Here is a 13,735-nt window from a genome sequence, read left to right on the forward strand (position 1 = left end):
GCGTGCGGGAGTTAAGTTTGCTCTACAGTAATTCCAGTTAACATTCGCAACCGATTCCCATTTGCAACGCGTGTGTTTCTTTTTTTTTTGAGTGGGGGGTGGGGGGTGGGGGCTGTGATTGTGTCTGTGTGTGTGTGTGTCTGTGCGTTGGAGGACCTCTGGTGATATAGTATTTCTATACCCTATTGAACATTTTGCGCCCCCACCGCCCCTCCGCCCACTCCCGTTTCCCTTGAATCCTGTGAATTTTGTTGAACTGTACCGCAAATTTTGCTGTCACAGGATCAGTAAAGGGAGAAGATATTTTGTGTGGGTGCGTCTCTTGTCTTTTAATGTCACCCTCCCTTTTGGGTAGGTCCGAGCTGGCTTTTTTATTCATCTAATGGGGACTTGTCCTGTAATACTACTAATAATAACAATAATAATAATCCTTGCATTCGACGTAGCGCTTTATCACATCGTTGAGACGTCTCAAAGCGCTTCACAGAATACATCGTAAAGAGGAGTGACTGTATATTTTGTGGGCAAAAGTAGTACAGAAGGTGCCAGGCTGGCTCAGTTGGTAACACTCTAACCTCCGAGTCAGGAGGTTGTGGGTTCAAGCCCCACTACGAAGGACGCTGAACTCGTAGAGTAGGCTGACAGTCCCAACACGACTCTGAGGCAAAGCTGCATTGTTGGAGGTGCCTTCCTTCAGATGAGACATTAAACCGAGATCTAGTCAGTCTATTAAAGATCTCACGTCGCTGTTCGAAAAAAAAAAGGAAGCTTCTCCGAATGTTTTGGCCAACAATCTCCCCTTCCCCAGATAAAATTGGCCGTTGACTTCAGGGCTGTTTGTGGGACATTGCTGCAAGCAAATTGGCTGCGGAGTTTGCCTGCCAATCCCACAGAGCTCTCTGAAAACTCTTCCCGACTTTAAATTCGCCATGTCAAATGCAAGGATGCTTTTTTTCATTGTTGCTATCATTATTTATTATGATTCTGTTCCTCTCTTTGCAATTTCTCAATCTTACTTTTTTCCCTCTCTTTGCTTCGAGTTGATGTGGGCTTTCAGTACAGATAAAAATAATAATAATAATCCTTGAAATAGCACCTTATCACTTTGCTTCACAGATTATATTGTAAAGTCGATTGACTATGTATTTTGTGGGCAAAACACACCAGCCAATTGTGCACAGCAGTGACCCACAAACAGTCGTGGAGTCCTGTAGCTCAGTGGTTAGACCATCCGCCTCTCAAGCGAGAGGACCCGGGCTCGATTCCCGGCAGAGCGAAATGTTGGGCGAGTTTCCTTACTCCGCACGCCACTGTTTGCCTAGCAGTAAGTAGGAACCCTGTTGTTAGTCAATTGGAGGGATGATTTTTCCGGGGTAATAATTCCTTAATAATAATAAAATTGGTCACTTCAATCCACGACTGTTTGTGGGACGCTGCTGTGAACAATTGGCTGCTGGGTTTCACCCACAAAATATACGGTCAATTCACTTTACAGTATATTCTATGAAGGGCTTTGAGACGTCTCGAAGACATGATAAAGCGCTATATCAAATGCAAGGATTATTATTATATTCTGTGAAGCCCTTGGAGACAACAACATCAAATTAGATTTGTACATTGACTTTCACGTCATTGAGAGTCTGAACGATGTGATAAGGCGCTATATCAAATGCAAGAATTATTATTATTATTATTATGGAGTGAGTGACAAAATTGTTTTTGATGGGGTTATTACCCGTGGTAATCCACAGCACGGTAACATTAAAAGACAAGCAATCGACAGACAAGGCTTCTCTTTTTTATCCAGACATCTGTGCTGGGTGCAATGCTCATAACAGTACATACATTGTTCAGACAAACCCTGGGTGCTTTGTAACGTGTCGAGTCAGTAAAAGAAAGGGAGCAACCAACCTTAAGTGGTGATCATTCTCCCACAAAACAGGTCTGATCAGATTCAGAGTTAAACTGGCACCTTCCCCATGGCTTGTTATACAGTATCATACCCAAGGGGTGAAGTGACGGGGAATCAATCTGTGTGTGAGCGCTCAAGTGACCTCTCTCTCCCTGGTGACTGCAGGTGAACGGGATCCAACAGGATTGTCAGGTATTCCTGGAGATCCAGCAAGAGCATCTGCACTGTTTGGCCCAATTGAACAAGTTCAACGGCACCAACCTCTCCACAGGTGAGGACTGATGTTAGTTAATGTGTAGGGTGTAACTCACCAACTTGGAGTCCTGTAGCTCAGTGGTTAGAGCACTCGCTTTGCAAGTGAGAGACCTGAGTTCAATTCCAGGCAGAGGGCGAAACCTTGGGCAAGTTTCCTTACTCCACACAGAGCCTAATAATAATCCCTCCAAAAACAAAAAACAATAATTAAATTGGTCATTTTCAATCTACGACTGTTTGTGGGACATTGCTGTGCGCAATTGGCTGCCGCGTTCGCCCACAAATATACAGTCAATTCACTTTACAGTGTGTTCTGTGAAGCGCTTTGGGACGTCCTCCCGACGTGAAAAGCGCTATATCAAATGCAAGGATTATTATTATTATTATTATTATTATTACTCACTGCAGCAGCGAGACTCAGCTCAGCTCAGGGTGCTTTTGGGCTCCAGGATGGTCAATGAATGAATGCACCTTACATGTCACACCTTACATCCCAGGACACCAGCTGTTATTTAATGCAAGATTGCAGTGGCTTATTGAACTATATGGAGTCCTGTAGCAGAGTGGATGGTGCGCTCGCGAGAGGACCTGGGTTTGATTCCCGGACAGGGCCAGTTTCCTTACTCCATACGCCTCTGTTTACCTAGCAATAAGTAGGAACCCCGGTTGTTAGTCGATTGGTGGATTGCTTTCAGGGGGTAATAATCCCTTTTTAAAAAAAATAATAATAATTTGGGCACTCAATTCACGACTGTAAGCGAGTCACTGCTGTGCGTAATTGGCTACCATGTATCGCCCACAAAATATACCATCATTTAAACTTTACAGTAAATTCTGTGAAGGGCTTTGAGACGACTCGCGATAGAGGACTATGTCAAATGCAAAGATTATTATTATTCCGTGCAGCGGCAGCTAAGTTCAGTTCCAGGAGCTTCTTTTTAAAAAAATAAGTTATTTTGTTCCGATTGATAAGTCGCTTTCGCCAGTTTATCATAAGAATTAAAATCCAGTTGAGTTTCCTCCCCGTGCTTTGTTTTTTGTGTCGGCGCTTCACCAAGAGTTGGCATTACAGAGCAAAACACTGACAAGAAACAGCCAACAGAGATCATAAAGAAAATGCAAAAAAGTTTGTTAAATTACTCCCGGGTCTTAAATTCATGCCAGAAAAATGAACGCTCATTTTTTTTTTCTCCAAGGCTCACAAGAGCTTTAGCTGGTTAACCGCCAGCATCGCCCCAACATACACTTTGGGGTCACCAAGCCTTGGCTCTTACCAACATGCACCTAATACTCTACAGAATTAGCTAAGCAGAATGCGTTCCTCCAGGGAGAGGGAGCGCATTCCATTCCAACAACCTATCTCTGGGATTTCCATGTGTAGGTGGGATGCATGGAATTCTCAGCTTGGTTAGGATACTCTTACGCAACGGTGACGGGTTTCCGCGTGTGTTAGACACCCGGCTGACCCCCAAAAAGTAATGTGGTCGCTGGAGCTGCCCTTGGTATAACACCCAAGTTGCCTTTTATATCAATTTATTTGCCATTACCTAGAGACCACCCCCCAACCAGTCTGCTCCACTATACTGTTACACAATGACTGATCTACACTTTGCCTGTGCTTGTACCTTATCCCCCCCACCAAATATTCATCCACTTTCCTCTTAAAATATTTCTGATCGACCCGGCATCCATTTATTGCCTTTCATTATATTTAACGAATTCCACGTCCCTTTCTGTGAGTTTTTTTTGTTTCCCCATTTCACTTCTCAACTGGTTTAAACTTTTTGATTTTAAGAAATTGTCCTTACTTTCCAGATTCACCCTGCTTTTGGTCATCTTTCCCCTAAATATCAAGTGAATGTCCGTGAATTATCATCTCCAGTGTCTGTCGATTGGAAATAGTTTTACAATAGAGTCAACGTGAATGTTACCGAAATCCATTCATTGCAAACACACTATTCCAAATGAGGTCTGACTAGTGCTCTATATGAGTGGAGGAACACCTTCTTATATTTATATTGCACACCTCTTTTCATAAATGCCAGCGTCCCTTTTACGTTACTAGCTGCTTTCTAGATTTTAATGATATACGTACTTGAAACCTTGGATCACTCTGCTCATCTACCCCAGCTAGTGTTTCCCCATTTAGGTCATACTCCCAACCATTGTTCTTATATCTAAAGTATACTAGGCTCACATGTTACAGTGTTAAACTCATTTGCCATAGTTTTCCGTTTGCCACGTTTTGCCCACAAAATCTACGGTCAATTCACTTCACAGTATATTCTGTTAAGCGCTTTGAGACGTCTCGAAGATGTGATAAGGCGCTATATCGTAAAAAATGCAAGGATTATTCTACCCACTCGCTTAATCCATGTATTTTCTTTTTGTATTTTCACCTATTCCCCATAATCGACAACACCTCCAGGTTTAGTCTCACCCACAAATTTACAAAGATTTTGTTCCAGATCATTGATGCACAAGAAGAAAAACTGGGGTCCCAGCACCAAACCCTGTGGGACACCTGTTGCCACTGCCACTAATCAGAGAACATACCTTTTGTACCATCCCTCTGCCTCCTATTTCCAAACCATTTCTTGTCTATGGTATAATATCGCCTTCAACTCCATTGGTGCCTAATTTTACACTACTCGGTCAAAATTGAGAGAATACATTAAAATGCTCCCATATGCGGTGTTAAAATCTATCCCATACTAAGAGGATAAAAGGCTTCCCTTTTAGGATAAATCAAGTGAAATTATTCTTCACCATTTTGGTCCATTAAGTAGCGAGCCAGAATCCAAAGAACCAACCACTCCATAATTCAGCCCTAATTGATATGTTCAATTTAGGTCAATTAATGTTACAGTAAGTAAGTAACAAAAAGCACAAACTGTAAATTGGAAGACCAAGGATGCTTAAAGAAATCTTACAGCTGAAATTTGATTTGATGTGTTGAATATGTAACTCACGGTGTGCCCTGTTTCAGTGATTAATCAAAGATACTTCACCTACAAAGTACACAGTCACTGTATTTTTGCAGTAAATCCTGTGAAGCATTTTGTGATACAACAACAGTGTATATTTATATAGTGCTCCTCATGCAGGGTAACATCCCAAAGCACTTTAACATTGGGAGATGTCCTCCGAATGTTAAAGATGATATATCGAATACAAGGATCGTTAAAGGTTGGGAGCTACTTCTTTTTCTTCCGAAAAGACACAAGTTGCTTCAAGAATATGAAAACTGAGCCTCTGATGCACACACATATATATACATTTTGTTAAATCACTTTAATCTGAGCAAAGCAGATCTCAAAGCTTTCATTTTATTTCAAATCCTTCTTGACCCCTTCCTGACAACTGATCTGTTTAAAATAAGGTTCCAGATGGCTCAGTCGGCAGTACACTTCCTTCTGAGTCAGAAGAAGAAAGTGAGTTCAAGTCCCACGTCGGGGACTTTGAACTCAAAGTGTAAACTGACCCTCCAATATAGTCCTGGGCAAGTGCTGCTGTGTCAAAGGTGCTATCCTTTCGATGAGACATCTATCTGTTCAGGTGGACGTTAAAGATCCCATGGTGCTATTCAAAAAGAAATGAGAGTTTCTCTTTTTGGCTAATAATCCCCTAATTAAAATTGGTCGCTCACTTCATGGATGTGTGCGAGACATTGCCGTGCAAAATTCATTGCCACAATGGAGGTCAAGAACAACTTGCATTTATATAATAATAATAACAGAGATCTTTGTCAGAACTACTGAGATGTTAGACAGGATGTGAGGGGGATTGGTGACTGTGATTGTGAATAGGAAATTCATTGGGATGTAGGAAGCAGAGTGTTAGACTAAAGGGGATATTGCTTGATTGATGGGCAGTGACAACTAATATCCCCAGGGCACAAACCTTGGGCCCCAGTTTTTCAGTCTATATATAAATGACCTGGATTTGGGAACCTCAGTAAGTTTGCAGCTGACCCTAAGCTTAGATGTCATAGTGATTTGTGAAGAAGAGAGCAGAAAATTGTACTTGGGCATAAGGTTGCCAATGGAAATATCTTCTTAACTGTAAAGCACTGGTAGAGGCAAACATAGAGGGATTTAAGACCTCAGGCAATAGCCTGTAATGGTGTCATTGCTCAGACAGTGGTGGCATCCATTTAGAGATTGATAGTGACCTCCGAACATCTAAGAACAGGGGCAGAAACAGCAGAGGCCCTAGGTCACCTCATTCTGCTTCTGCGTGGATGAGGTGTTTGACTGAGTCTGTAAATAAAGTCTAGGCCAGTGGTAGCCAGCCTGTGGCCTGCGAGGTCGTTGTAAGTGACATAAATCTGACATTTTCAACTAAGAAAAGCTTGAGTTGAGTGGGGTATAGAGAAGTCATGGGGGGAGGGGGCTGGAGTAAGAGGGGCTTAGAGAAAGGTGACCAAAGTTAATTGTGAGGTTGTGCGGAACGATTACAGAACACTGTCATTAATAAAAGACAAATATTTAGTTTCTGATTATCTCTTAGTCACTAGTTTACACAGGAATGTAGAGGACCAGAGAAGACAATTGGGCCAAAATAGAATAAAATAATAGTAATAATCCTTGAATTTGGTAAAGCGCTTTATCACATCATCAAGACTTCTCAAAGCATTTCACAAGATTTCACCGTGAAGCTCAACAACAACAACAGTTTATATTTGAATAGCGCCTTTCACATCGGGAGGATGTCCCAAAGCCCTGCACAATCAAGGATATCCACCGGAGCTGGGGGTTGGGATCAGAAGGGGTGCAGGGCAGGAAGGGTGGGGGTTAGAGGGTGATTAAAGGCGCATTCGAAGAGGAGACGGGTCTCGAAGGAGGGGGAGAGGCGAAGGGACTGTGGGATGGAGTTCCAAATGGTGACTCTATGCTTTTAGGTGAATATGACAGACAATTTGCACACAGCAATGTCCCACAAACAGCCGTGTGGTGAGTGACCAATTTTATCTGAGTGATTGTTGGCATCTTGTAGCAATCAATCCTTGCCTTTGCTGAGTCGCTATCTAATTCCCGGCAGCAGAAGTGCAAGATTTGAGAAGCCCGTTTCAGAGTTAGGGGGTTGATTGAAGTGCAAAATACTGTTCGAGTGATTGAGAGCAAAATATGAAGTGCTCCTGATTACATTTCCTTTTCATTACCGACAACTCGAGTGTGTATCGAAGAAGCCCTCATTGCTGATGCAAACAAGCTGCAAATTAAAAGCTTAACGTCCCCCATTATTGTTTATTTCGAACCACATCTTCCACCCCGCCTATGCATACCCATTCCCCCCAGATCCTTTTAAAATACTAGTTCGAATGCTACTTCTCTGATGGGAAGGGGAGGTTGGAATGTCAAATGCTCTTCCCCGTCACACACCATTGTTCACAAGATTAGTCTGGATGAAGAAGGCCTATCTAATCCCAACCTTCCAGAAATATCCACTCTATTGTCCCCCGTCACAGAATCAAGGTGTTTTTTTTTTTTTTTTTTAACTCCAGTGTCCCGGACTCTTTCCTGGGATCTCTGTGGAACCTGCAGAGCTACTGACGCAACGGGCTCCCTTTCGAGCACAGCTGTGTCAACGCTGGTCTCTTTCACACAGATCACGTAGAGTAGTTGCTAGACAACTTCTACAGCTCTTCAACCTCACTCACCGGTTAGTTAAGTTAAAAAAAATTGGTATTCCGCTAACTATACGATAAGACTCTTTGCACCTGGTGTAGCGCCTTTCATGCAGGTTTTGGGTTCAAGCCCCATGTCGGGTCTTTGAGTTGAATTAATTCATTTGGACCTTAAGGATCCCATTCAAAAAGAGCAGGGAGCTTCTCCCAGCGTCCTGGCCAACAATCTCGGAAATAAACTTAGTCATTCACTGATGTCGTGACCCTATCACCCACCACCTTCGCCCGGCTCCACTGGCTCCCCATCCCCCAGAGGATACAGTTCAAAATCCTCGTCCTCGCCTTCGAGGCCCTCCACGGCCTTGCCCCTCCCTACCTCTGCGACTTGCTGACCCCATATCAACCTGGCCGGCTCCACGTCTTCGAGACGTCTCAAAGCGCTTCACAGAATATACTGTAAAGCGAATTGACTGTATATTTGTGGGGCGAAACACAGCAGACAATTGCGCACAGCAGCGTCCCCACAAACAGTCGTGGATTGAAGTGAACAAGTTTATTATTGTTTTTTATGTTTTTTGAAGGAATTATTACCCCCGGAAAAGCAATCCGCAAATTGACTAACAACCAGGTTCCTACTTACTGCTGGGTAAATAGAGGCGTGTGCTTCAACCACTCAGCTACAGGACTCCAAATCCCTCCGCCTTGAGGTTGCACGTGAAGACCTTCTTTTTCGATCGTGTTTACGTTCACATTCCCCTCTCCCTCCGTCTTGGCATCAGGCTCTGACACTGTCAAGCGCTCTGGGACACTTGCACGAGGGGCGCTATATAAATGCAAGTCGTTGTTGGTTGTAATAATAGCATCCACTTATGGACCTTCGGAAAGATAACACCCTGTGATAAACAAAGTGCCTTTTGGTCATCTTTTCCCTCCCCACCCTCTGTGGCTCCCACGCCAGCTCGGGTGCCCAGCTTGCAGTGTCAAGCGCTTTGAGACGTCCTGTATCGTATGGTTATTGTACAACCAGTGACTATTGGTCCTGATGGCATGGTTTGTCTTTGGATGAGAGGAACAAGCTTGCAGTTCTCTTGCGCCTATAATGTTTCAAAGTGCTTCACAGGTAATTGCTGTCAAGCATAATGACTTTCTGTATCCAGCAATGATAATGATAATGAGAATCGATTTGGCCTCTGCTCAAAAAAAACGTCTTTATGGGATTGTTTTTTAAATGAGATTAAAAAGTTATTCTCACCGTAAACTCTTAGACTAGGCAGAGATGCTCTGACCACACGAGTCTGTGTTTGCACAGAAGTCTGTTTGGCTTCCAGCGAAAGCATTCAGGGTCGACTGAACCCAGTTTCATGCTCCCGACCCCTCTGCTGCAAGGACAGATAAATGGCTGTCTGTAAGGATGTAAAACCATATGTTAGAGTCCTCTGTGTAACATTAGAGTTCCTTCCCTCTCCCCAGTCAGCCCTAAAACTGACTTAATTGTATTTAAAAACCTTCTTTAACGCTTTGCCTTCAGCACTTCAAGACATAGGCTTAGAGTTGTTAAAAGGCAATTTCAGAACAGGTACCAGAAAGTTTGTCTTTAGTCACAGGGTAATCGATGACTGAAACAGGTTGCTAGCAAAAGTGGTAGAGGCCAGGACACTGGACTTATTTAAGTCCTTCTGTATCAAAACCAATTTTGTGATCGTGTGAAGGGGTTATGTAAATGCAAGTGGCTTTTGTTGACTTCACCAGGGATTTTAGATTGCAGTTTTTTTTCACTCCCTTTGGGAAAATGATTAAACTCATGCACCGTGATGCTAGATTTGAGCTTCTACCTCTGATCACGCTCCAGTGCAGTACTGGGTGGAGGCATCGTTCTTCAGATGAAACTGTTGGATACTCATTAAGACAATAAGGACCAATTGACTAGGACCAATGGAAGGGGATCAGGAGGTAGAAAAGCAGCAAGTAGGGAAAACTGAGTAAAGGTTTTTTTTTTGGTTAGAGTGTTTTGGATTTGTAACTTCTGAGTTGAAACAAGAGTGTTCTACACATTATTTGTTGAGAGCATAACAGAAACGTTAAACCAAGGACCTGTTCAGATGCACATGAAAGATCTCATGAAACTACTCGAAAAGAGAAGGGAGTTTCTCCCGGTGTCCTGACCAACAATCTCCCGATAAAATTAATCAGTCGCTTTGGGTATTTGCTGGCACAAATGGTTGTCGCACTTGTTTGCAGAAAAACTCCCACTAAACGTGGCAGGGTTTTATTCTCTGAAGTGCTCCGAGACACTACCCCGTGTGAAGGTTGCTATTATATAACCTACATTGTTCTTGTTGAAGCACGTTTTGACCTGACAAGACGTTATAAAAATACAACTTATTTTGTTCCTCAAAAGACAAGCCAGAAAGAGCTTTCTAAATTTGTAGGCTGCAAACCATGTTCATGGGCTCGAACCAACACACTCACAAACTGTGCAGCATACACAACAACAACACATCAAGCCCCCTGCATTACTGTAGCGTTGCCAGCCCAGGGATTCTATCCGTGACAATCGTCTGTAATAATAATAATAATAATCCTTGAATTTGATAATAGCACCTAACCGATACGCTAGAGGACTCTACTGTGGAATCTATCCCAGTTTACTGCTGACCACAAGTTCTACCTGCAGTTCACTTCTAATGCTTAAATCTAGAGATCTAGAAAGCTGATGGCGTTTTAAACTAAAAATATATTCCATTATCTTTGTCCAAGTATAGATAATTCATCTTCAAACTGAATAATTTCTGCTTCTTAGATATGCCGTAATGCATTTACCCTGGATGATTTCCATGGTCATCTCTTTAACCCACATTTCACCAATGTTGGTCAAAGATTTCAGCTCCCGTCTCCACTTCAAGGCCTCTACCTTCACCCATAAATTGTTTCATGCCCTAGGACCTCCCCATCGCTCTGATCTTCTCCTACCCCACTCTCCTGCTCACCCCTTCCCTTGTTCTCCCCATCACCATGCCACCACTGGTATGCAAGCCTTCAGCAACCACAGCTCTCACCTCTGGAACCCCAACTCTCTCATCCCCACCCCCTCAAAGTGTATTTAGTAGACGAATGCTGTAGCCAATTTGCACACAATAATGTCCCACAAACAGTCGTGAAGTGAATGACCAGTTTCATCTGGGGGATGTTGATCAGGGCATTGGGAGAAACTCCCTTCTCTTTTCAAATAGTGCTGTGAGGATATGAATTTAGGAGAGACTTGGAGGGAGAGAGGATATAAGGCAAACAGATTTTTACGAGAGATTTCCCGGGACAGAGTGACTGAGGATGTTGTTACTAATGTCAGAAGGAGGGAGTGAGGAATAAACAAGTTAACTGGGAGATTGCTCTAAGATTAACTGGGAGATTACTAAGAAATTACTAAAACTGTGAATAAAAAATGGTGCTCCAAGTTTTTTGTTGGTCGGACGGTTGTCTACCGGCCGACCAACAAAAATCTTGGAGCACCATTTTTTTCAATTCACCTTACAGTATATTCTGCGAAGCGCTTTGAGACGTCTCCTTATTCACGACCACCTTATTTACCCGTTAGGGCTTTGGCTTGCAGGGTTAATAGGAACCAAGTGCTTCCCTCCACCCACCCAGTAACTCGTCTGTCCCCGGCAGACGTGCTGACACAGGCTAGCTGGTCTGTCATCGGCAGGGAACAAATGCCTAAGAGTACTGCAGACTCAGAAGGTCACAGACTGAATCCCCGTGCTGTCCTTGTTAGCTCAACTCAGCTGGGAGAGCAGTTGGCTTTAGAGCTGTGGGCTACAAATTGACTGCATATCTTGTGGGCGAAACACAGAAGCCAATTGCACACAGAGGTGTCCCACAAACAGTCGTGGATTGAGTGACCAATTAAAACATTTTTTTGAAGGGATTATTACCCACGGAAAATCAATCCGCTAATCGTACAAAGGATTATCCTTGCATTTGATATAACCCCTCATCATCGTTGAGATGTCTCAAAGTTCCTCCCAGAATAGAGTGGATTGACTATGTATTCTGTGGGCCAAATGCAGCAATCAATTGCGCACAGCAGTGTCCCACCAACAGTTGTGGATTGAGTGACCAAATTGTTCTTTTGGAGGGATTATTACCCTCGGAAAGCGATCTGCGAACCAACTAACAACCGGGTTCCTGTTTACTGGTAGGTAAACAGAGGCGTGCGGTGTAAGGAAACTTGCCTAAAGTTTCGCCTTGCCCGGAAATTGAACTCGGATCCTCTTGCTTGCAAGGCAAGGATCCGCATTGAGTTTTTATTTTTATTTTGGGTGGAATGTTGTCCAGGACATCGGGAGAAAGTCCCTTCTCTTTTCGAAGCGTGCCGTGGGATCCTTAACATCCACCCGGATCCCAGTCTGGACCACAATGGGGATAAAATTTAATCCAAATCTAGATTTCTAGGTTTATGAGGCGTTTCTGGGTTGATTCCATTTAAGTATCATTTTAGGGTGTCCAGAATTTGGCAAATTGTTGAATTCGGTCTTAACTCAGAAGCCCGTTTCACCCACAACCTTACGGTATATCCTGTGAAGCACTTTGCGACCTCTCAACGATATAAGGCGCCATATCAAATGGAAGAATTATTAATGTTTACAGTGTCCAGAATTTCTGAAATTCTTTAACACAGCCTGAATTTTGTGAGCTATTTTTCTGAACGTTTCTCTCAAGGATTTACAGAAAACAGGCTTCTGAGAAGAGTACAGACCAAATTCAACATTTTCTCAAATTTTAGACCTCCTAAAATGAGACATAAATGGAGTCAATCTAGATCCGGGTGCGAAGGCTCCTCAGAATTATAAACTTCGTGTAGACGAATAACATCTTCCTTACTTCGTGGTATTTAAATCCACAGAAAGAAGCAGAATAGCTCTCAGAGATTTAACGCCGCGGCAGTAAAAGAGAGGTTAAAAGGAATGTTATTACGTATCATTTGGATAATGTCATTTGCCACAGGCAGCCTCCTGAGGTCTGCGGGTCATGTAAACACAGTGGAGGCTTGAAATTCGACTTGAATGTCTCCTATTTAACACCACCTTTGAGCTTCCAGAACTGCAGGGTAAAAACACAGCATGAGGAAAGCTTCTTACATGGGAACGCAGGAACAGGAATAGGTTTTCAGCCCCTTGAGCTTGTTCCGTCATTCTATCACATCGTGGCTGATCTGTACTTCAACTCTATTTACCCGCTTTTCCTCCATATCCCTTGATACCCTGACCTAACAAAAATCTATCCACCTATGCCTTGTAAATTTTAGATAGTCACAGATTTCCACTACACTTTGGGTGAAAAACTGCCTCCTAATTTCGCTCCTAAATGGCATAGCTCTAATTTTAAGATTATGCCCCTATGTTCTGGATTTCTCCACCAGAGGAAATAGTTTTTCTGTATCTACCCTATCGAATCCCTTTATCGTTTTAAACACCTTACAAGATCACAACAGCAACAACAACTTACATTTGTAGAGCGCCCTTCACATAGAGTAATCAACTGAAAACAAACACCCTAAAGTCCTCCTGTCTCACAGCACGAGCACATATTTTAAATGTGTCCCAGCCTCAATCACCCCTCCTGACAACCTATTCCAATCATTAATTACCCTCTGGGTAAAGAAATGTCTCTGAGTATCTGTTTTGAAATTGCCCTTCGCAACTCTGAACCTATGTCCTCTTGTTCCACTGTCTTGGTGCATCCTAAAGGATTGTTCTGGGTTTACTTTTTCGATCCCATTTAAAATGTTACACACACCTATCCGAGGTCCTATTCTGAGACATCTTCTTTCAAGACTGAAAAGAGCCCTAGATTTTCAATTTAATGCTCATAGCTCATTCCTCTAACACTGGGCATCATGACCGTTTCTCTCCAACAAAAATAGAAGTCACTGGGAACGC

At 43.0% G+C, this 13,735-nt stretch overlaps 1 protein-coding gene across 1 annotated transcript in view; it reads left to right on the forward strand.

The window, feature by feature from the left end:
- vipr2 (vasoactive intestinal peptide receptor 2) overlaps positions 1-13,735 on the forward strand; it is a 41,358-nt gene that overhangs the window by 704 nt on the left and 26,919 nt on the right. Inside the window, exon 2 of the mRNA XM_007901188.2 lies at positions 2,078-2,183. Within this exon, the coding sequence (XP_007899379.1) occupies positions 2,078-2,183 (106 nt within the window). The remainder of the gene's footprint in view (positions 1-2,077; positions 2,184-13,735) is intronic.

Source organism: Callorhinchus milii, unplaced genomic scaffold, assembly GCF_018977255.1.
Source record: "Callorhinchus milii isolate IMCB2004 unplaced genomic scaffold, IMCB_Cmil_1.0 Scaffold2, whole genome shotgun sequence".
Taxonomy (NCBI): Eukaryota; Metazoa; Chordata; class Chondrichthyes; order Chimaeriformes; family Callorhinchidae; genus Callorhinchus; species Callorhinchus milii.